At 45.6% G+C, this 24,538-nt stretch overlaps 1 protein-coding gene across 5 annotated transcripts in view; it reads left to right on the top strand.

The window, feature by feature from the left end:
• The window catches only part of Slc13a3 (solute carrier family 13 member 3), a 76,130-nt gene that overhangs the window by 46,772 nt on the left and 4,820 nt on the right, over positions 1–24,538 (top strand). For 4 of the 5 annotated variants that reach the window (XM_004858105.4, XM_087197776.1, XM_021239084.2 and 1 more), the window contains exons 9-11: positions 12,162–12,259; positions 16,766–16,878; positions 22,729–22,890. In XM_004858105.4, the coding sequence (XP_004858162.1) occupies positions 12,162–12,259; positions 16,766–16,878; positions 22,729–22,890 (373 nt within the window). The remainder of the gene's footprint in view (positions 1–12,161; positions 12,260–16,765; positions 16,879–22,728; positions 22,891–24,538) is intronic. The other variant, XM_021239085.2, reaches the window with a different exon arrangement.

Here is a 24,538-nt window from a genome sequence, read left to right on the forward strand (position 1 = left end):
TGGAGCTGGAATAATGTGCAGAGCCATCCATAAACTGGGCCCTAGCCTTCTCTTCCTCTGACAGCTGGTCATATGGTACACCTCATGAGGCCACAGGTGCATGCTGGGAGACAGAAGGCAATATAGAAGGAGTAGGAACCATGGGCATTTGGGCAAATTCTTCATGTAACTTACTTGTAGCCTCTGGACCTGCTCTAGTTCACTTATGTATATACCACTTGTATTTAATGTTGAATTGTTGCTGTGCTCATCCAACTTTATGACTTGGTGGATCAGATAATGACCAGCTCATAGTGGGCAACTCAGGTCACATGGTAACCTAGTGTCCCATAGTCAAGCATTCAGTTTCCACTAAGGCCCAGTAGCAGCCAGGAGGGAGAGTAGTTGTCTGCAGATGATGGCAGAACCTTGCTCCAAAATCCCAAAGGCCTCTGCTGTGATTTACCCATGGGGCCCTGCCAGAGACAACAGCATCCCTACCTGCTACTGGCACTTCAAACACCATTGGATCTGCTGGATCATAAGGCCCTAGTGGCAGAGCAGCCTGCACAGCAGGCTGGACCTATTCCAGAGCCTACTCTTGTTCTAGGCCTCACTCAAGACTACCAGCTTTCCAAGTCACTTGGTAAATGGGCCAAAGTAAAACATCTAAGTGGAGAATGTGCCTTCAAAATCCAAATAGGCCCACTAGGCATTGTGCTTCTTTTGGTTGTAGGGGGAGCCAGATGCAACAACTTATCTTTTACCTTAGAAGGACATCTCTGCACACCCCACACCACTGGGCTTCTAGAAATTTCACTGAGGTAGAGGGACCTTGAATTTTTGTTGGATTTATTTCCCATCCTCTGCTCACAAATGCTAATCAGCATAATATCATCAATGTAATGCATCTATGAGAGAAATACTTTATGGGATAGAAAATGTGATACCTGCTGGGGATTTAGCTCAGTGGTTTCGCCACCTGCTACACAAGCGCAAAGACCCAAGTTCGATCCCGGGTACCAAAAAAAAAAAAAAAGAAATGTGATACCTTATAGGAGAGAAAGGTGATCAGGATCCTTGCAAACTAAGTTGTGGCACAGGGCTGGAGAGTTAATATAACCTTGAGGTAGGACTGTGAAGGTATATTGCTGACCTTGTCAGCTGAAAGCAAATTATTTCTGATGGGCCTCATGGATAGGTATGGAAAAGACATTTGCCAAATCAATAGCTGCATACCAAGTACCAGAATATATGTTAATTTGTTCAAGATAACAAGGAAACTACATCTGATACAGCAGCTGCAGTTGGAGTTGCCACTTGATTAAGTTTATGGTAACCCACCATCATTCTCCAAGACCCATCCATCTTCTGCACAGGCCACGTAGGAGAATTGAATGGAAATGTGGTGGGAAACACCATCGCTGCATCCTTCAAATCCTTGATAGTAGCAGTAATCTCTGCAGTCCCTCCAGGAATGTGACATTGTTTTTGGTTTACAATTTCCCCAAGTAAAGACAACTCTAATGGTTCCCATTTGGCCTTTCCAATCATAGTAGCCCTCATGCTACATGTCAGGGAAGCAATATGAGCATTCTTCTGAGTACTAAGTATTTTTATCCCAAGTATGGATCCTGGAACTGAGAAAATAACTACAGGGTGGATTTGGGGACCTATTGGATCCACTGTGAGTCAGACCTTTGCTAGCTAAAACTCCACTGATCGATCACCTGATCTCTATAGGCCCCTACTCTTACGGGTCCTGGTGATGTTTTGAATCCCTTGGAGTCAGCATTAATTCAGAATCAGTGTCCAGTAGTTTATGAAATGCCTGATCATTTCCCTTCCCCCAGTGTGCAGTTACTCTGGTAAAAGGCCATTTTTTCCCTAGGGAAAAATGGGAGAAAGATTGAGCATATACATTTTTGATGGTTAACCAAAGTCCTTCCTCAAAGGCACCCAGCCACCCCTCATTCAAGGGGTATTGAGTGTGTAAACTGGCTCAAATCTGGGAACTAGTTGAGGGGCTGTGATTCTCTGCTACCACAAATTGAGATAGGTCTCTGTTCATTTGCCCTTAAATTTTTTTAATTATATAAATCCAGTAAAAAATTTAGTAGGCTTCCTGTCTACTTAATTTTTGGGAACACTGTGGCTGTACAGCCAACACCATAGGTCTACACATGTCAGATCATTCCAATCATTGCTTTGCTTTGCTATCCATAATGGTAAGTACATGCACCTTGCCTTTGGTGGTTGAGTGCTACCACTTGGCTCCAGCCACACTGGGATCCAATTAAACCCATCGCCCTTAAGTTTCCCAATTAAGTAACCATGGTCCCCACTGTAAGGCCTGACATACAGAGAAGAGCAATGACAGGGATCTTTAGGGATGCCAGTGATCCCCTCACAAATCTGTTTCTCAAATTGTTAGTGAAGAGTACATTTTCCAGATCATCCCAGTGTGGAGGCTTAAGTTTAATATGACAAATCCACTCCAGCATTCCCATTTCCCTGAACTTTGAATTCCCTCATTATAGTAAACCAAGGGCTATCAGACTTCTCTAACTCATTCACAGTGGGCCATCTTTTGACCCATACTTCTGCCAACCACCCAAATCAACTATTAACACCTTTTTTATTACTCTGTGAGCTGCAATGCTAAACTCAGAATCTCTACTTAACAGGCCCATATTGACAAACTCAGCCTGATTTAGGTGTATTTTTTTTGCCACCACTATCCCACACCCTTAAAATCTACCCCCAAACTTGCCTCTGCATATAAGAGTTAGAAAACTCAAGAAGTCTTTGAGAGTATAGAGGGCCTCATCATGGGTCACACTATGTACCTCACCCTTAGGAGCCTTCTGAGATTTAAGCCTGGTTATGGGCCTAGAGGCAAAAGTAGGTGGTGAGGGTGAATCCTGAGGAGTACCAGTGTTATGCTTGGTCAGTGCTGGATTAGTTTCCTCTGGTGTAAGGTGAGAGGCCAACATCACAGGGATGGGGATGCCTCCACCACTGTGCGTAGGGAAGTCTCTTCCTCTGGCAAAATAATCTCATTAGAGCCTAGGTGCTCAGTGTCTCCAACCTCATCAGGATCCTCCCAGGCACGTTCATCCCAGTTTACAGGATCCATTCTTTTCCAATCAGTGCCCTCACCTTTACTTCAATACCCTTCAAGGCTGAGCATTAAACTTATGCTGAATTTCAGCTGATGGAATTATGAGGGTGTGTGTTTGGGTTTCAGCAATTTCAGCCCAGGGGCTAAAGGAGAGAAGATTCTCTTTCAGGACACACTTGGAAACTTTAAGATTCTTTATATGTGTCTGAAGTTGGGAATTTGAATGTTTGAGCTTCTTATTTTCCTTCATTAATTTGTCCCCACAGTTAGAAGACTTGATTTTCTATGCATGTTTTGGGTTCATTATTTTCCTTCACTAGTTTGTCCAAGATGCTAAGAACAACCAGCCAGAAACATTACATTTTCCACCCTTCCAAAAGCATGCAAAAGTATAATATATGGAGTCCTTGCATCTCACAAGTGGTAAATGTTGCACCCAGTGAGAGAGAACCAACCAGAGACCAATATTAAATCCACACCGGAGTTTATTACCGGCCTGGACCCAAGCCCAGCATCGGACTGGAGCCTCAACTGGGGGGAGATTAACATATTTTATACACCTTTGAGGCCAGCAGTCTCTAGGGCCCCCTATGGGATAGAACTAGTAAAGCAAGCAAAAGGTACAGAAGCGGAACATCCTGCTGTTAGAACATTTGTAAAACAACAGTTGATTAATTGTTGTTTCTAAGAGACTCTCTAAGGGGAGGAGGTTTCTAAGCTTCCTCCTTTTGAGTTCATCTAAAGGGCAGGCAGGTGGGTCAAGCAGCAATATGGAGTCTGTCTTGCTAACTAGGGTCTTTCAGTAAATTAGGATAATGAAATGGATCTATATCACGTATTACTTTAAAAAGTTCACACCATGGACTCTCAGTATTCCATACATTATCAGAAGGAGAGAACAATCGCATCAAATAAGAAACCCAACTCCAGGAACCACTAAAGCCATTAAAGAATTTCACCATTACAGTTCTGCTTCTCTAAAGCCACTCCAAGTACCAAAATCTGTATCAGTCAGTGCTCACTAGAGAAACAGATTTTAATAACACACACACACACACACACACACACACACACACCTGCGAGTCAAGTGTGGAAGAATGCAAAAGGACTGTCTGCACGCTGGAGATCTGCAGGGTCCAGTCCAAAGCTAAAGGCCTGGAGCTCACTGTAGAATCCCTTGCAACCCTGTATCAGGAGGCGGAAGGGTCTCCACTGGAAGGCTGAAAAGTCTGTGCTGCACGGCTGGATTCTGCACTGGAAGCCAGGATATGGATGCCAAGATGGAGGCGAAGGCTGGGGCTCCTCTAAAGAAGAGAAGCAAGACTTCCTTCTTCTTCCCCCTTTTCATTCCATTCAGGCTGCAAGCCTATTGGCTGGTGCCATTCACACTCAGGGCGTTTCTTTTATATAACTTCAGTAATCCATTCAGCCACACCCGAACCATGCTAAGCCAATCAATTGGATGTTTCTTATTCAAGCTGACACAACAGTTAACTACCACAGAAATCATCAGTGGACTAATCGGTAATTGGTTAATGCCCTCGATACCTGAGTCTTTGGGGAACACTTCATACTTAAGCCATAACGTATATTTCAGTTAGATGTGGTGGAACTTGCACTGGATTAGCTTTGGGGTGTGAGGGAAAGGGGTGCCTGCATGGATGATGATGAGTTGGAGAAAGTCCTTCAGGGGTTGGGAGGCTTCTCAGCAATTCCATTTTGGACTTGGTTTAGACTGCTCAAGGCCACTCTGTCCTTCACATGCCTCAGTAGGCAGTTGGCCATACAAGACTGGAACTCAGAGGAGATGTTTAGGTTGTAGATATGAATCTTGGAGTCATTGTGTAAATTTGGGTGGGACTTAAAGCCATTGGGATCAATGGGCTTTGCTGGGAAGAGTATAGGGAGAGTGGAGGAGACTCTGAGGAACCCCAGTACTTAGGAGCTGGGTGGAAGAGATACTCTTAGAGAAGCAGCCAGTGCTGTAGGAGGAGCCCAAGCTGTGGACTCATCCAGGCCATGAGAGGTAGTATGTTAGGGAAGAGCGAGTGGCACTGTGGCACATTCTGATAGGAACCAGAATGTGCTTAGATGGAACATGTGTCTGTGGATTTGGTGGGCTCTGATGGTTTGGGTCAGCACCACCCAAGAGACATAAAATGTGAGTCATGTGTGTATTTTTTGGGGGGGCGGTACCTGGGATCGAACTCAGGACCATGCGCTTTTGAGGCAGGTGCGGTGCCACTGAGCTAAATCCTCGGCCCATGTGCATATTTTTTAATAGTCACATTAAAAATGAAAAACAGATAAAACTTGTGATAATGTATTTTATATATAAATTGTAAAAGTCATATATATAGTCACATACCAAATATTTCAGTCAATGAGGGATTGCATGTACAACAGTGGTCCGATGAGATTATATGACTGAGTGACTTGTGGCCAGCTTAGTTTGCATAAGTAACTTTCATGATATTCACACAAAGATAGAATCACCTAACAACGTTTCTTAGAACATATCCTTGCTGTTAGGCGATGTGTGGCTGTATTACAATATGAGATATTCTACGTTCTTTTTTGTTATTAAATCTTCAAGATCTGGTGTGTTTTACACTTAAAGCACCTCTCAGTTTGATCTTGCCAGGTGTCGCATGCCCACTGGCCATGCATGTCCGGCATCAACCATGTTGGACCGTAAAGAACTAGGGGCCTCACTGTCTGACCTCAGGGCACTCACTGATGAAGGGATTGATGAGAGTTCTGACTGGCTGAAGGTTGTGATAAGGAAAAACAATTCCAGTTCCAAAACAGTGGCTCTTATTGCTCTCACTGTATTTTATTTCCCCAGAATGTAGGTACTTCATTTTTTTTCTGATTAAAAAAAAGGCTATTACAAGCATTCCAGCAATACAAAGAAAGTGACAGTCACCTAGGATCTCAGTCTCCGGGTCTGATATACACCTTCTCTGACTTTAAAAAAATGTCTGCCTTGGAATGCTTCCTCATTTTGATTACATTGCTAGGTACAATTTCAAGAGTTTTGACAAGTGTGTACAGTCCTGTATACATTTTATTACATGTTAATTTCATTTTAATAAAACATGACAGTTAAAAAAAACCTCATTGAAATAAGATTTTTTAACAGAAATGTGATCACAGTTAAACATGTTATTGTGATCAGCTTGTTTTTAATTATAAAAGTTATGCATAATCAGCTGTGTGTGGTGGCATGTGCCTGTAATCCCAGCACGCTTGGAGGCTGAGGCAGGAAGACTGCAAGGTGGAGCCCAGTTTGGATAACTTTGCTAGATCCTGTCTCAAAATATAAAATACAAAATAAAGGGCTGGAGATATAGCTCAGTGCAAAGGTCCTAGGTTCAATCCCCAGTACCACAAAAAAGTTATACATACTCATAAAAATTCAAAAAATATAGAATTGAGAAACTAAAGGCATGTTGACCTTATCCACTCTGCCCTATTCCCCAGGGCAACTGTGATGAACAGGTTGGTGTGTAACATTTCAGACACACACACACATACATTACTACATGCATACCTACATGTGCAAATGTGACAAAAGATGGGAAAATAAAATACGTTCATGGACAACTTACTATTTTGCATTTACTGCATTCTTTTTAAATACTTCATTAAGTTCTATAGGGCAGGAGCACTTTAATTTATTTAACAAATTCCTTACTAGACTGTACCCAATATGACAAATAAAACCTTGGTTTGCTAAAAATTTACAAAGTATCTTCATTGTATTTCTGTCATTACATAAAGATTGTCATGAAAAAGATTTATCTTTGTAAAATAGATACAGGATATTTTGTAATTTGGATGAAACACAGTATTCTTTTAAACTGATACTTATTTTTTAAAAACTTCCATTCTAGTCTGCTCTTATTGATAATGACTATTCTTTGTCTTAGTCATTTTCTCATCACTGGGATAAAATACCCAACACCCTAACGTAAAGGAGTAGAGGTTTATTGTGGCTCACGGTTTTGGAGGATTTCATTCGTAGTTGGCTGGCTCCAAGGCAGGAAAAGCATAGCGGAAGGGTCTGGGGAGGAAAAAGCTGCTCTCATCAGGGCAGCCCGGAAGCAAAGCAAAGGGAGGAGCCAGGGAGGGAGATAGACCCTTCCTAGCCACACCCACGCCACCGACCTCCGGCTCGGACTCCAACTAGTCACACATTCCGCTCTGAACTCTGCAGTGGCTTAATCCACTGATGAGTATAGTCCCCTCTTTAACCAGTCACCTTCTAAAAGCCCCCCTCTGGCTATATGAGTCCTTTGGGGGATATTCTAGATCTAAACCGTAACATCCCTCTACATAATCTGTGTCCAAAAGTCTCATTAGACCAGAGAATACTCACATGTAAAATTTTGAAACAAGTTAACAGCTTGAAGGTAACTTCTAGGCGAAAGCCACCTTTCCTCCCACTGCTGGCACATGTGCCTGCAGTACTCTCAGCAGCCTCGCCTTCCCCCTTCAGTCTGGACAGTCCATTAGCAGATTAGTGGCTTCCCATTTATGTTTTGACATATAGTTCTCTGACTATGGTGGTATTGGCCCTCTTTTCAATGTCTTAGCTATTTGAAGTCTCCTCTTTCGAAATGTGCAAACTGAAAGAGGATTTGTTAGCAAATGGCTTTGAGTTTCATTGAACTTGGAGCCAGAAAACTCTGGGTTCAAGGCCCATCTCCTCCACAAACCATGGTTTGGCTTTAAACAAGTTGTTTCTGCTCTCTGACCCTCCAAATCTCAGTCTGAAATGGATGATGCTTGCTCTGAGCACCTCCGGCCTACCAAGCTCTTCCAAAAGACATATTATGGATGCTGGAAAGGTGGCAGTTAGGGCTTTCTCTGGAGCCATTGGAGAGATCCGGAGCGCTTCTCCTGAGTTGGTGATCAGCCAGTTGTGGTTCAACATACAGAAGTGAGCAAGTGGTGTAAAGCAATGGAGCTGATGGGTGATGAGGATGTGAGCACGTTCGAAGGCTTCCACACCGTCTACTCCAGGAATCATGAATAAGCTGGACAATAAGCAGGACCAGATGATCCCATGAAGAGAAGTTTACAGGCCCTCTATTGCCAACTGTCAAGTACCCAGGAAACTCAGCATCTCAGAATTAAATGAGTGCAGTGCGGAGATGCGTTACGATGGAGGTTGGTAGAGACTACGGCTGTGTGTTGACGGAAATTAGGCTGGAAGGAAGCTCCCCCGATGCCATCCCAAGCTCCTAGGCCAGAGAAGGTGTGCTGGCCCCAGCACCTGGAAGGAAGCTCCCCCACCGCCATCCCAAGCTCCTAGGGTAGAGAAGGTGAGCCCCACGGGTGCCAGAAGCACCCCCCCCCCCGTGGAAATGAGAAGACATGTAAACAAGCCTCAAAAACAGACCTCTGGATCACCTACAGCAACCCCAAAGGGAAACAAGATGGAACACTCTGATACTCAACCACCTGGACTCTCTGAACTGGCAACGAAAGAGGATCTGAGAAAAATGAAATCAGAAATAATTACTCAGATAACAGCAAAGATTTTGCTCATGGTGCAAGGCATGATTAATAAATCTAGAGAGGACACAGATTAAAAACTAGAGGATCTGAGGAACATGATGGAATCCCAACATAGGAAACAAATGGAATCCATAAAACAGATGCAAACAGATTTCCAGGAGATTAGAAACTCCATCGAAAGTCTGTGCAGCAGAATGAACCAATGTGAGGATAGAATTTCAGATATAGAAGATAAGATTGCAATTAGTGACCAGGAAAAGAAAAATTGCTTTAAAATTGTAAAAGAACATGAGAAATCAATCCAGCAGCTGCTAGACGATGCAAAGAAGAATAACGTAAGACTGATTGGAGTCAATGAAGAAAGAGGAGAGAGTGCAGATGACATAAAAAAATTGTTCACAGAAGTGATAGCAGAAAACTTCCCAAGGAGGGGAAAAGAACTTGACATATAGATAAGTGAGGCATATAGGACTCCGGCTAGCCTTAATCAAAAAAAAAAAAAATCTACACATAGGCATATAATAGTTAGGATTCCAGAAATCCAACAGAAGAACAAAATTCTACAAACAGTGAGAGAAAAGAAACAAATCACATACAAAGGAAAGCCCATCAGAATCACAGCAGACTTCTCAATTCAAACCCTCAAGGCAAGAAGAGCTTGGAGTGATGTATTTCAAGCCCTAAAGGAAAACAGCCTCCAACTCAGATTGATGTACCCTGCAAAACTATCTTTCAAAATTGATGGAGAAATAAGATACTTTCATGATAAAGAGCACCTCAGGAACTTCATGAATACCAAACCAGCACTCCAAAAAATTTTAGACAATACCCTAGGAAAAGACAATGAGGATCACAACCCCAGGAAACCCAGCAGAATGAATTCATTGGGCGTGACAAATTAAACGCAAAGGGGGAGAATCCAACAAAAAGAAAAAGTCATGACAAGGCTTTTAAAACTTTTAACTTCATCTCCCTAATGAGTGTATAATTCAATCTTATTATTGTACTGATTAGTATTTTTCTGATTCTAGAGTTGCATACCATTCCTTGTGCTATACTGGCTATTTATCATCTTCTTATGTCTATATTTTAATTGGGTTGTCTATTAATGAGCTCTAAGAATTCTTTATATATTCTGGTCATAGGTTATATGCATTGTAAATATGGTCTGTTTAAGAACTACTTTTCATTTTAATGATGTCATTTAAAGTTCTAAATTTTGATGGAATCTCATTTATCAATTTTTTTCTTTTATACAGCATGTCTTTTGTATACTAGGTAGTTCTTGCCTACCCTGAATTCATAAACATTTTCCCTTATAATTTCTTCTTAAAGTTTTATACTTTTAGGCTTTCATATTTAGGTTCATATATCCCTTCAAGTTATTTTCATGTATGGAAATAAAGGGTTGAGGTTAATTTTTTATATACGGATACCAGGTGTTCTAGTGCCGTTTGCTGAAAACACTATCTCTTCCTCAGCTCTTGAATTGACTTTATATTCTATAAAATGCTAATGTTAAATAATCTTTCAAAAATCAGTGGACCATATATGTGTGGTTCTATTTCTAGATTCTCTGTTTTATTCCATTGATCTATATGTCTTTCCTTACACCAACACTGCCTTGATTACTGTAGCTTAAGAAGAAGTATTAAAATTAGGTACTAAACATCTTCCAACACTGTTTTTGTTTTTTGGTTTTTTTTTAACTTTTCTAGGTCCTTTGTACTCCTACATAACTTTTAAATTTCAACCTCCAATTCTTCATTTATAGCAAGTATACATAGACCTGAATTTTTATATATACCTTGTGTTTTCTAATCCTGCTAAATTCAAATACAAGTTCTAGGGGCTCCTAGAGATTTCTTAGTATTTTCTCTGTAGATGATCATTTCATCTACATATAAAGATTTTGCTTCTACCTTGCCAGTCCTATCCTAATTGAGTCATTTTATTGCCAGGCTATTTTGGTGGGGCCTAGGTTTCAAAGTTTAATGGACAGATAAAGAGTAAGCATATCTGCCCTTGTTCCTCACCTTAAGGAGAAAGCATTATATCTTCTCCATTCATATAAGGCGTTCTCACTGAAAGTATGGAGTACATGTCTTTAATCTGTTCAGAAGGTTCTGTTCTGCTTCTAGACTACTGATAGCTTTTACCATGAACAGCTGTGGAATTTAGTCCATTACTTTTTCTGCAACTACTGACAGGATCATATGGCTTTTGCCTTTCCTCTGTTTAAATGATGACTTTTGGGGGTGGATCTTCCAATGCTGAACCAACACTGCCATCCCTATAACAAAACCACTTTCTACATACTGCCAGATCTGACTTCTAAGAGTTTGTTTTCTTAAACAAATTTCTATCTATGTTCATACTTTTTTCTTCTATTATCTTTATCCAGTTTTAGGATTAGCACAATGTTGAGTTCCTAAAATGAGGGGAGAAGTGTTCCTTCTTTTTTCTGCTTTAATTGTTTGATATAATTTATCAGTTAAAATGTATATGAGCCTGCTGTTGTCATATAGGTAGGTTTTCAAGCTAGGAATATACTTTCTTTAATAGGTGCTATTCAAATTTTGTATTTCCTCCAGAGTTAGCTTTATTAATTTGTCTTCCAAGGTACATCTTAGAAATTGTCAAATTTATTTCAAAACAGATTTTTGAAATATACTTTCTATATCCTTTTAAATTCTGTAAAATCTGTGGTAATGTCTCCTAGATCTTGATATTGTGATTTTAAAAATGTATAATTGATATTGTGTAACAGGAAGAAAAGGTCTAAAGGTGCAGGGGAAGTGGGAGGGGTAGGGGAAAGGGAAAAAGGGAAAAGAAAAAATATGAGAAAAGGAAAAAAATGGAAACAGTCTTTGCAAATAGGGAAGGGTGGAGGGGGTGAAGGGAGGGCAAGGGAAGGGGAAAAAAAAAAAAAACCAAGATACTCATGTAAAGGTACAAGATCCCAATGATGAATGTAACTGCATTTTATACCGAAAATGTACCAATAAAGTTAATGGGGAAAAACAAAAAGTGGCAGTTAGGTTAGGAGGAGCCGTGAGGCTGGGTGGATCTCAGCTCCACTGGTGTGACAGGCTGCATCTGTGTGGTAAGCTCCCCATGGCAGGAGGTAGTCAGGTGTTAGCTGGACAAAGACATACAGGGCTCCTTCAGGAGTCCAGGTTAGGGTGACTATGGGGGTTTCATAGGCTCCAATATTCTGTGGCTCTCAGATTTTTCTCCCTTTGGTCAAGGCCCTCCTCCTAGGACTTGAATTGGGAAGATAAGCATTTGTTTGGCTCAAGCAGGTCTAAATGCCGCAGGGAGCTGTAGCTAAGGGCTTTGCCTCTGTGGGTAGTTGTGTCCCTCCATGGGTGGGTGCTGTCCAGGGAGGACAGCATAGAGCCTTCTAGCTTTCTGCAGTCCCTGTCCCAGGGGCCCAGTTCCCTCCACAAGTCCTCATTTGCAATCTTCCAAACCACAGCCTGCTGAGAAGCCCAGGGTCACGTGATTTGGGGCCTTCTCATTGTAGGTTTGTTTCTGATGCTGTCACAGGCATGACCATTGTCACCATCTTGTTCTTCTTCCCGTCCCAAAGGCCTTCTTTCAAGTGGTGGCTTGACTTCAAAGGTAAGAGGGTCAAGGCTGGGGCCTGGTTGGGCTCAGTGTGGACAGTGGCATAGTGTGTGGGGGTCAGTGGCCTGGAGCAGCCCCACTGTTCCGACACACGGTCCTGCCTCTCCCTTTGCACTGTCTGAGTGGTTGCCTTGTCTGGGGACCTAGGACTGCCCAAGGTGACAGTGCAGGACTGGCATTAGCAACTATAATCCCTGGGCTGGAGCCAGAGATGTCTGCTTTTTTACAACCCTTGAGCTAAGAATGATTTTGACATTTTCAAATGGTTGAAAAATATTTCCTGACATATGAACATTACATGACATTCAAATGTCAGTGTCCACAAATAGTTTTGCATTTCCCCAAGAAAATTGCAATAATTTATTTTCTTTGGTTATGTAAGTACTGTCATGGTAGCCTCAACTTTGCCACAAAGCCACACACTTTTACTTTCTGTCCCTTTACAGAAAACGGGGGTCGGCCCATCCCCTCACTGAAGGCAAGAACTGTGCTCAGGGGTCTAAGGCCCAGGCAGGCAAAGCAGGCTGGGTTTCACCTGAGTAGGAAGCATGCGTCAAAGGCAGACTCCCTAACAGCAGTCAAATCCTGTTTTGAAAGCCTCTCTGAACCCCCGACCTGCCCTCAGAATGCCCATCCACCACCCCACTGCGTGTCCTGCAGAGGCAGCTCCGGCACGTGCCACCCGGGACAAGCTGAGACAGGCCCCGTGTACACCTGGGGCAGCAGGAGTCAGGGGCTATTACATAACCATGCCCAGTGGTTGAAAGAAATAGAGACTAATGCAGGCTAGTCCCAGCCAGTGTGAGGCCCCCATGGGAGACCAGGAGTTCCAGGGCTCCCTAAGCAGCTGTGTGGGGCTGATCCCTGGGAGGTAGAGGTGAGGCGTCTGCCTTGCAGCTGGCTCTGCTTCCAGTGCCTTGCTTTGTGCACATGTGTGGTTTCTGCTACATATTAGTTCCTGCTTTTCCACAGCTTCCATGTCTCCTCCTTCACTGTTCCCTGTTCCTCCCACGGCCAGCTCCCCAGGACTTCTGCTACATCCACTTCCTCCTGGTGTTGTTTCCTTGGTGCGTTGTTTCCGCTTCTGCAGAACCTCAGCCCACTCCTGCCCCTCCTGCAGCCCACGGACTCCCTGCCTGTTCGAGCTGTCTCCTTTAGTGATCTCTTCTCTTCCCCGGTGGTCTCCATCTCCTAATGATGCACCTGACAGCCACAGTCTGCTTGGTCCAGCTTGTTCCCAGGTGCATGGATCTTCCCCAGAGGCCACCCCATGGCCTCATGGGTCCCAGCCAGCTGTGGTGTGGATGTCATCGCTCAGATGCCCATTCATGGCTCTGTCCCCTGCAGGGAAGCTGGGTGCCCAGAGCAGCCACAGTGATATAGAGGCCTGGTACGGCAGCTCTGTTACTCAGTTACCTCTCTTCCCCTCAGCCTGGCTTTCCCACTGAGCAAGGCAAGGATCCCTTTGATGCCTTCCATCTATGGCATTCAGTGGTTTTATAGATCAGGAGTTGCAAACTCAAATGCTTACAGAGGCATTTACCTGCAGCAGGGTGTGGGGAAATGTGTCTCACCAAACACCCAGCCCTCCTCACCCATTTTCCCGTCACATCTTTGTAACAGAGAACATTTCCTGCAGCACAGGTACAAAGCAGCAGCAAAGTGGCAAGACCCTCAGCATCCTGGCCCCACAGGTGTCCACTTAGGGAGCAGGCGTTACTCAGTTGCCACCATTTGTCACTGTGTGGGAAAAAAGAACTCATGTGGTCTAATTTGCTGATTTTTCAAGAGAAGCAAAGATCCGTATTTTTGTATGAAATTTCCCTGATTTTAAATGTTGACAGTTAATTTAAATTGTGAAGCAGACTCATGTCACAGACAGCAGTCGCACTAAAACCCCTGTGTTCGCTGAGTCCGGTGCGTGGGTCTCAGTGTGTCACCTCCACTGAGGCCTGCGCCTGGATGACAGGGAGGAGGGCTCTGTGAGCGCCGTTGAGGGTCGCCCACTTGGCTCAGGTGACGCTTTGTATCCTTCAGACTGTGGAGCCTTACAGAGCCTCCAAACAGCCCGTTTCCATGGAGAGAGCACTAGCTGAATGGAGGCAGGATGTAGAAACAAGGCCACACTGATTTTCCTTTAAGCCCACCCCAGTGCCTTCCACTCTTCTGTGGCCTAAGTCGTCCTTAGATTCCCCATGGTGGTCATTCATCGAGTATCAATCTGTGGCCTACGAGGGCCCAGGCGTGTGCTGCGGTTGCCGTGCCTTTGATGAGGATGAGGATGCTGATGGCGACCATAACTCCCATTTCCTCTCTGCCCAGCCAGCTCTTTGTGCATACATCTGCATGGCTCACTCCACTGCTTCTCTGTCCAGATGCCCCTCCCTGAGAAGCCTTCTCTGAATACGCCACCTGGAAAAGCATCCTTTTGCCATTCTCTGTTGCTTCACCCCATTTTATCACAGCGCATGGAATTTCCCAGCCTTACCTATTATTTCTTACCTGCCTGGCCTAGTGGAGTGTCAGCTGTCCAGGGAAGGGGCTTGTCTCTGTCCAGGGAGTGCTGGGCACAAGGTAGGCACTCAGTATATATTTGCCAAACCAAGGAGCAGGGCTTGCTGTGGGCCAGGCCCCAGGCTAAGCCCTTTGGATACCATGTCCAAGACTCCAAGGGCATGCTGCTCCCCATCTTGCCGATGAGGAAATGAAGGCTCAGAGAGGCAGAGTCCCTGGCTTATGTCACACAGTCAGAGAATGGCAGAGCTGGGATTCAAGTAGAATTCAAAACCTGTTCCTTTAGCCACTGCTGTAGATGTCAGCTGGCCTAGAGTTGAGCCAGAACTAGGAAATTCACCTGGCTCGGGAAACAGTGGCAGGAGCACGCTGGGTGGGAATGACAGGAACAGTGACAGCTGATGCTCAGTGAGTGCTTGGTATGCGGCAGGCAGTGTGATGAGCACTCGCCAGTGAGTCTGCATTGCCTGACACCTGCGGTCAGGGCGCCTCCCTTCCCCTGTCCCAGTATTACGTGCCACGTGGGACAAGTCACTTTACTTGTTCAGACTTCTCCTTTTCAACAAATAGGGTTTCTTAAATCACCCACAGGCAGCGGGATGGACCACTTGCCTTCTCCAGTCCCCTTTTCCAATTCTGAGCTGAACTGAGGGTTGCGTTTGGCCCGAGTCCCCGGGCAGTGTACACCTGCCCCACATATACACACCTGTGGGCTACGTGCAGTGGGCCCTCTGCTAACTTGCCAAGGAAGCTTTTACTCTCTTTATGTCCTGATTATAGCATCTTGTTTCAGGTAAACCACTGAGCTAAATTCGGGTAAAGCTGAAATGTCAGTGGTTACTGAACCGGGAAGTGTCCTGGGAAGTAGACAGCCAGCAGGAAGGAGCCAGACTGTCCCATCTCCCTGGACAAAGCCTGCAGAGAAAGGTCCTGTTTTGGGTCTGCTCTGCACCATGCACTGGGCTAAGCATGTCATAGATGTTACTTGACACGTAACCATGGAGTGACTCTTGGGTGCCACCCACTGTTCCAGACGCTGGGGACGCAGCTGTCAGCTAAGCAGAAACATCTCTTCCAGAGACAGATCCATCTTCACCTCAGCCGTGTTCGTAGGGACCCTCCAGGCACTGTGCCTGTGCCCTACGGGCTGAGGAAAGGACCAGAGAGGCCCACAGCCAGCCATGGCTCCCAAAGGCCTGTCTCCAGGCCATGCTCCAACCAGGGAAGGGATGTAACCTGTGTGCCAAGCCAAGCCCAACCCCGATTTCGTAAATAGTTTTCCCAGAGCACTCCTGGGCCCGCGGTCTTTGTATCGTCCCAGCTTCCTCCAGTGTGCAGTGACAGGGCAGTTGCCTTCCAGACAGTAGGTGTGGCCTCCAAAGGCTGAATCGTCTGCTCTCTAGCCACGAACACAGGAAGTTTACCGATGTCTGCACACACACACACACACACACACACACACACACACAGCCCTCTAACCACTGCAACACACCATCGCATTTGAGGAAGTTCCATGCCATATATTGAACATTTATGGCTGAAGGACCCTCAGTTTCTATTTTGCTGAATTTCTTTCCTTTTTTCCCCTTCTCTGAACAAATTCAAATACAAAGAAGTCCTTTTCTCTTGCGAGTGAGGATTGAAAATATGAGTTAGCCTGAGGGCCACTGGGAGATTGAAACAATGCCTTGCAAGAGAGCCTGGTACCAGAACACTCCGGATCTGTGGGAGCCGCGACCATCGTTATCATTCTGCATGATGCTTGGTTTCTCTCTAATGCTCCAAAAGCTGGCTCTAGAGCCAGACCTTGGCTTGCTTGGGACCCCTGTGCTTCCCCACAAAACTTAGGCCACAGGGCTCGTGACCCCTTCCCCTGGCCACGTGCCTAAGCAGGTGCTGACTGGGCCTCCCTCCCTCTCTCTCCCTCTCTCCCTCTCCCTCTCTCTCCCTCTCTCCCTCTCTCTCTCTCTCCCTCTCTCTCCCCAGCTCCCAATGTGGAGACCAAGCCCCTGCTGACCTGGCAGAAGGTTCAGGACTCGGTGCCCTGGAACATCATCCTTCTCTTGGGAGGGGGCTTTGCCATGGCCAAAGGCTGTGAGGTAAGTGCTGAGGGACCCTGGGGACTCCAGCTCCAGGGCAGGAACAGAGGTGGCACAGGCCCTGTGGGCACAGCCAGTCTCCACTCTGCCATATTGGGACGATCACACCTGCCACCTGTGGGCCCCCACTCAGCACCAGTGCTGTGGAGAAAGGGGAATGAGGTACCACCAGGACCCTCAGGGTGACTCATGGGCCCCAGGAGAGAGGAGCAATAGCACACTGTGCTGGCTTCTTGCCAGACCCGTCCAATACGCTTCCACGAGGCGTCTCCTGCAGACCTCCCCACACACCTGAGAGGGAGATGGTCCAAACCCAGCCTGGCCCTGAGGCCAGGGGCTGGGAGAGGTGACCTTGCTACCCAAGTACCCAGAGGCCTCTCTGAGCTCAGTGAGGGGTGCATGTGAGAGGCACAGGCTGGCCTGGGGGCTGGGCAGCAGGGCCACGACGCATACCCGGAGGCCGGTCTGGCTGTGTGCCCAACCCTGGCAGCCACTGGGCTTTCTGCTCAACTGGCCTTTGTGTGGTAGCTGCCCCTTTTCCCAGCCTCTGCCAGTATCATCCCATCTGAGGGTGGCCACAGCCCAGCCTTGCAGTGCCCAGAATGTTTATGGGATGTCCAGGTCCCAGGAGCCAGTCCAGGGCCTTTGTTGGACCATAGCAGCCCTCCAGAGGCTTGGAGGTCCAGGGTGGGGTGGGGGGTGGCTGTGTGGGCTCCCCAATGCTAGAAGCATTTCCCAGACCTTACCTGGAACTCCAGCAGCCAAAGGCTTCCCGGTCTGCTCAGAGACAGGGCCACACACAGCCTGGCCCGTGCCTACCACTCTTACATTGGTACCTTTCTCTCCCACTTCTTACTCCCCTCTACTCCACTGGCCCCTGCCATTCCTCACTCAGGCACATCAGACTCTTGCACCCCAGGACCTTTGCACCTGCCTTTCTATGTCAAATATTCTCCCTGAGGTCTCTGAGTCCTCACTCTTCAGTTCTCAGCTCCTCAGAGATGGGATCCCTGACCACCATCTAGAGTAGTGCCCATCCCCAGCCCCTCGCCCTCTCACCACTCTGCTTATTTCGTTTATACCATATTTGCCGCCATGATCCTGTCCATTTTCATGTTTATGGGTGGTCTCTCCTTGGAGAAGGCAAGCTCCCTAAGGACCGGGACCGTATCTGTCCCATCCACCACGGGTCCAGCCATCAAGAGATCCGAAGGGTCCCAGTACTGCATGGTGCTCAAGAAGTATTTGTCGATGTGACCTATACCATGGGGTAGTTTGAAGCAGACAAGACAATAGAGTGAGAATACCCAGAAGAGAGCCAGGAGTGCCCTGCCTTGTCGCTGTCATTGCTGTTAATATGCTGCCATCTGGGGATGAAAATGTGGTCTTGTTCTGATGCCTTCATATATAAAAAAATCACTGCAATGAACTTCAAATATTTTGAAGTTATAGAATCTTGCTATTAAGCCACCATAGCAAACCCTATAGGCATGTAAAAATGCCTCTTGCTTTCTGCTAGAAATCGCAGTCACCTTTATTATTATTGTCATAATTATCATAAGATCCAGATTCTGACCTCAAAATCACTAGGACAAATCCCTTCTCTCATTTGGGCAGATCACTTAGCCTTTTTGTGCCTCAGTTTCTTCAATTGTAAAATGGGGATAATTATATTATCTACTTGATGGGGTTGTTATAAAAATTAAATAAGTTAATATGAACAAAGCACAGTAAAACCTTGGTTGGCAAGCATAATTCATTCTGGAAACATGCTTGTAATACGAAGCACTTGTTTATCAAAGTGAATTTCCCCATAGGAAATAATGGAAACTCAGATGCTTTGTTCCACAATCCAAAAATATTCATACAAAAATGATTCCAATACTGTAGTACACTACAAAGTAACAAAGAAGGTACAAAATATACAGAAAAATAAGCAAATTAACCTGCACTCACCTTTGAACCTTCGTGGCTGGTGTGAGGAAGACGAGAGAGGAGGGTTATTGTGTAGGATGACTTTCACTCACTAACGGAATCACTGCTGTCTATTGGTTCAGTGGAGCATTTCTTTTCGTGCAGCTTGAACAAGGAACCTGTCCAATGACACTTGCTTTTGCCTCCTTTGGAATATTTCGTGAAAATGCAGCACTGCACTGTTGTGAAACAGATTCGTTCTTCTCACTGCTACAGCCTTATTCGGGTGGTACCTTTCTACAAAATTTTGCACTTTCCCCCCACATTTTACACATCTCCCTAATCTCATGTGAAATGAAGGATTCCTCTCCCTTTTTCTCCTCCTCCTCTGCAGACAAGATCTCCTCCATAACCTCTTGCTGTAAGGATCACCCACAATCCTGGGGAGAGAGGAGCATCAGCTAGAAGTGTTTGCTAGTCTTACAGAGCACTCACAGAACAAGTTACTTCCAATCCAAGGTTTTACTGTACTTAGAAGAGTACCCAGCACTGAGTAAGAACTAAATTAAGTGTTTGTACATTAAATAAATAACAAGTTATATATTATGTTTACTATGTACTGGGACCATTTTTACATGTACTTATTTAAACCTTACCACAATCATTTAAAGAACTCAAGGAACGGAGAGGTTAAATAATTTGCCCAAGATTATGCATCTTGCCAGTGCTGCAAAGGTCTGAATGTTCACACCTATGCATAAAACCTTTGCTTTTTTTTTTTTCCTTCCTTTAATCCAGTCTGCTGGTCTTTCCACCTAAGGATTATTACAGAGTTGCATACAGCCTGTCAAAGCCACTGTTTTATGAGCCTTTTAAGAGATCTTCAAGGACCCCCAGGGGATTCTGATTGTGATCATTAAACCTTAACATCCCCGTTATAAGACGCACTCTGCTATATAGAAAAGTGATCAGGAAAGGAGGGGGATGGAGGGATCATCGTGGCAGCCTGGGCTCCCTCCCTCCCATCCTGCACGGTGGTCCCAGGTCCTCTGGGTCACCTTTGGGGTCCCTATGGAACACAGTCTGACAGCCATTGCATTGGGTGACTTCTGAGCTTCACCACTTCTGGCATCTCATGACTTGATGCCACCAAGAAGCGCAGCTAGCACATGTAGGGGCATCAACCAGGTGCTTGGTGCCTTTTCTTGGTGCTTTACTGATCAGTTCCTTTTCTCCTGACAATGATCCTCTGGGCCTTGCATTATTATCCTGGCTTTACAAACAAAAGAATGGCAGCCCAGAGAGGTTAAGTTGCTTGCCCAGGATGGCAGCTGGAAGAGATTATGCTGGGGTGCACGTGAAGCCTGACTCCAGAGCCTTTCCTCCTCACCCTCTGGCCCTACTGCCTCCGACCTTGGCTACTGCTCGTCCCTGGTGTCCCTGGGAACCCGTGGGGGGACTGTGTTTCCAAGGAAATGGAGCTTCTGATTCCTAAGGGAGCGAGAAAGTCCCCTAAGTGCCCAGAACAGAACCCCAGCCGGCTGGAGGCTTTCCTCCCTCATGAAGCTGCCAGACTTCCTCACAGGGAGGAAGCCAAGCCAGGACCCAAGTGGCTGAGGGACATCGGGATGTCGGCAGGAAGCCCAGCACTGAGAGGCCCAGCTCAGGGAAACTCTTGGCATCCCACTCACCCAAGTCATTAGCATTCCCTTCAGCAGCCCCTCCCCCATTTAATTGCACGCCCTGCTGCTGGTCTCCATGCCACAGCCGTAGCCCATGGAAAGAGCCACTGGCCCCATTTCTTCCTTGTAGTATTCCCGGCCAGGGCAGGGCTGTGCCAGGCTGCCCAACAGTGCAGGCACACAACAAACACCATCAGCCTGCCAGGACTTCTCTGGGGTGAAATATTTTTAAGCATTTATAATTTGTGCCTTGAAGGCAATTTTAAATCAAACTGTAGGGGGGAATGTATTATTTTACTTACGTAAAAATCATATGCTTACTCTAGAATCCATTGTGAAATTTTAACTTCTAAAAAACAGTAAATGTTCTATTACCCATAAAAGAAAAATGTATTAAGTTTCTTTGGTAAAACAACTTATGTTGAGCCGGGGATTTAGCTCAGTGGTTCCAGCGCCTGCCTCACAAGCTCAAGGTCCCGAGTTCGATCCCCGGTACCAAAAAAGAAAAAAAACAAACCTAAAACTTATGTTGGTGCCAGCGGGAACTAGGTTGGTAAAAGGACTGTAGGACTGTGGTAGGAATACATTTGATTGTCAGTGTTAAGAGACTAATCCGACTCTGCCCTTGCTCAGTTCCTAAACCTGCAGCTCTCTGTTCTTTCTTGTTGTTGTTTTCCAGTACTGAGGATTGAACCCAGGGCCTTCACAGTAAGCTACACTCCCAACCTTTTTTAATTTTTATTTTCAGACAGGGTCTCTCTAAATTATGCTAAGTTGCCAAAGCTGGGCTCGAACTTGTGACGCACCTGCCTCAGCCTCCCAGAGTGCTGGAATTACAGGCATCCGTCCATCACCGCACCCTGCAGCTGTTATTTTTGTGGGAAGATTAACTTTAGAACCTGTCCTTGCAGTTTTATTGCGGTCTTGCCACATGGCGCCACCAGGGGGCAGCATCGAGGATGGTTTGACCTCGCAGCGTTGTGGTCATTGTGCGAATGTGCTGGATCTGGGTTATTCCGGCATACCTTTGATGGCAGGAGGGCCGAGGTGGGGTATTATGTATTACTGGTAACTAGGGTAATTCCTGAGAAGTCAGCAGAGAGAGGACCCCAATTATTCTGCAGCATTGCTGCGCGTGGATTCAAGCAAGCCCACCCTGTGCCTCCCTGCCCTAGTTATTCATCCTGTCCCTGGCCTAGAGAGCTGTGGTCAGCTCTGGACATTGCTCTTCATTAAGAGGCAAAGTGGCTGGGCAACAGTGAGGCAGACCTGTGAGCCCAACCACTCGGGAGGCAGAGGATGGAGGCAGATGGCAAGTTCGAGCCCAGTGTGGACAACTTAGTGAGACCTTGTCTCAAAATAAAACTCTAAAAAAGAGTTGGGGATGTAGCTCAGTAGTAGAACATTTGCTTAGCATACATGAAGGCCTGCGTTTCAGCCCCAAGTACTACACACAAAATGCCGAGGAGAAAGAGAGAGAGAGTGGCAAAGTGACAGACCAGTGAGTCCAGAGGGAGACGCCGAGCACTTGGTGCTTTGCAGAGGTGGAGGTGTAGCTCAGCCACTACTCTGGGGCCCTGGGCAAGTCACACAACCTTCTGCTCCTCACTAAAACAAGGACAATAATATTCACCCTACAGGTTGGTTAGGAGGACCCAACAGGGAACGCAGTAGAGTCTGGCAAGTCTGTGACAAGGAATGATAATGCAATGTTGATGTTAATGTTTGCATTCTTATCATTGTGATCAGTATCCTTATTGGTAATCACATTGATTGTGTTGCATTTGATATATATATATATATATCTGATACATGCTGCATTTTATATATGATATATAGGGATGTTGCATAAACAATATGTTTTGTGCATATTAATGTTATATAATAATGAATATTTTACATGTTACTATTTGGTTAATTAATAAACACCATTGGAGGAATTAAGATTTACTACGAAGCGTCTCATTCCCCTCTCCGATTCAAGGTGGAGCTTCATGGTGCTAGGACCAAATGGAAATGGAGCTTCTGATTCTAACCTAATGGATTATCAGGGGCCCGGGGGTTTGGGGCATAGAGCAGGGAGGGGAATTCGAGGAGCAGAGAGGCTGCTGACTCAGTTGGGTGACACTGGATGCATCCTAGCCCTGGGCAGCTGGGTCCCCCATCTGGGAAGGGTAGCACTGTCCTTGTTGGGATGCACCCCCATCCTCTCCCTGGCTCAGTGCTGGGTGTGATGGCCGCCCCTGCCCCGCAGGAATCAGGGCTCTCGGTGTGGATCGGGGGGCAGCTGCACCCGCTGGAGAATGTGCCCCCCATCCTGGCAGTGCTGCTCATCACCATCGTCATCGCCTTCTTCACGGAGTTTGCCAGCAACACGGCCACCATCATCATCTTCCTGCCGGTCCTCGCGGAGCTGGTGAGGGTCCTTCTGGGGGGTGGGGGACCCCTCAAGGTGGGTGCATCCTCAGGGACTGTAGTTGCCATCCCTGTCTTCCCAAATGCATGAAAGTGTCAGAACCACCGTGCCATTTCTTAAACAATAGGAACATTTTTCTTCTAGAAATGCATACACAGAATATTTTCAAAGTGCAGCACCTTCCCTCATTAACCCATAGGGACATGGAGAGTTTTCTGGAAAGACAGAAGTAACCAAATTTGGATTAAGTAAAAAGCATGGGTTGACAAATAGCCACCCTAATGCAGGGGAAGCTTACCTTCCCTGCCAAGCAGGGGTCACGGCACTGTTGACGGTATGGGTCAGAGAGCGCTGTAAATCGTGACAACCCAGAATGTCTCCTGACATTGCCAAGTGTTGCTTGGGGGGACAAGTCACACGGGGTTGAGAACGCTTGTTCTAAAAACTACCAGCCCTGGATGGTCTCATCAGGGAGGGCCTGAGCTGATTCATCCAGAACCCTTTTTGCTGGCTGAGAAAGCCCTACAACCCTTGTGTGAGATCTGCAAACCTGACACCAAATCCAGAGCAAAGGAGGAAAAGCAATACAGACTCCCCTGTAAATGAAGATGCAGATACTGTAGCAAAATGAAAGGAAGATACATCACAATCAGGTAGATTTTAAACTGGGAATTTTCAAAAGGATTAACATTAGAAAACTATCAATACAATTTTATATTTAAACAGGTTAAAGAAGACCAAACCATACGATTATCTTTCATTTTTATTTTTTATTGTTTAAGATATTTTCTCGGGTACCGGGGATCGAACTCAGTACCTTGTGCTTGCCAGGCAGGTGTGGTGCCACTGAGCTACATCCCTGGCTCCATTTGATTATCTTACTATAACCCAAAGCTCATAAAATTAAACCACTGTTGCAAGTACATGTGCTTGGTACACAATCAGCAATGCAGCAACTCACTGATCTGCACCCTTTGTTTATGGGTTTTGGTTTGCTTATTACGTGCATCAATTTGCAGTGGAGAGCATGCTGTATCAGCCCCCAGAGACACACTGTATACTTTTTTAATGACTGGCAAATATTCCATTATAATTCAACAGTTGTAGATTTATTTAAGCAATCTCCTACTAGTAGACATACAGGTATTTCCAGATTGTTACCTAACCATCCCATCTTGACCTTGTCTCGACTATGCATCCTTGATTAAATCTAAAGAAATTCCTATAACAGAATCCTAGATTAAAGAGCACGTGCATTTAAATGTTGTTAGATATGAGCAAATTACACCCCAAAGTGGCTCCCCAATTTACTCTCCCACAGCTGTGTGGAGTGGAAGTCTTCACACCCTTGCTAAGTGTGACTGGGTTTAATCAATCAAATCTGGGGGACCAGGCAATAAAGAGAAATGGAAGGGCAACATTTTCTACAAAAGACACTTGTGAAAGACACATTCTTCTCAGTTTTGCTTCTCATCAAAATCAAAACATTAACACACGAGCGGGAGATGTGGGAGCCTTTTGAGAAATGCGTATGCTTTGGGTTGCACAAACTCCCTGGAGGAGCCTAAAGTGTTCTGTCTCAAGTAAAACACTAGAGAGATGATCAGCATGAATTGCAGGTGAACATAGCGCTTGGGAGAGAGAAGAA

The sequence above is a fragment of the Heterocephalus glaber genome, unplaced genomic scaffold (assembly GCF_053883595.1).
Source record: "Heterocephalus glaber isolate CG9 unplaced genomic scaffold, H.glaber_assembly_v1.0 deba00001673, whole genome shotgun sequence".
In the NCBI taxonomy this organism is placed as follows: Eukaryota; Metazoa; Chordata; class Mammalia; order Rodentia; family Bathyergidae; genus Heterocephalus; species Heterocephalus glaber.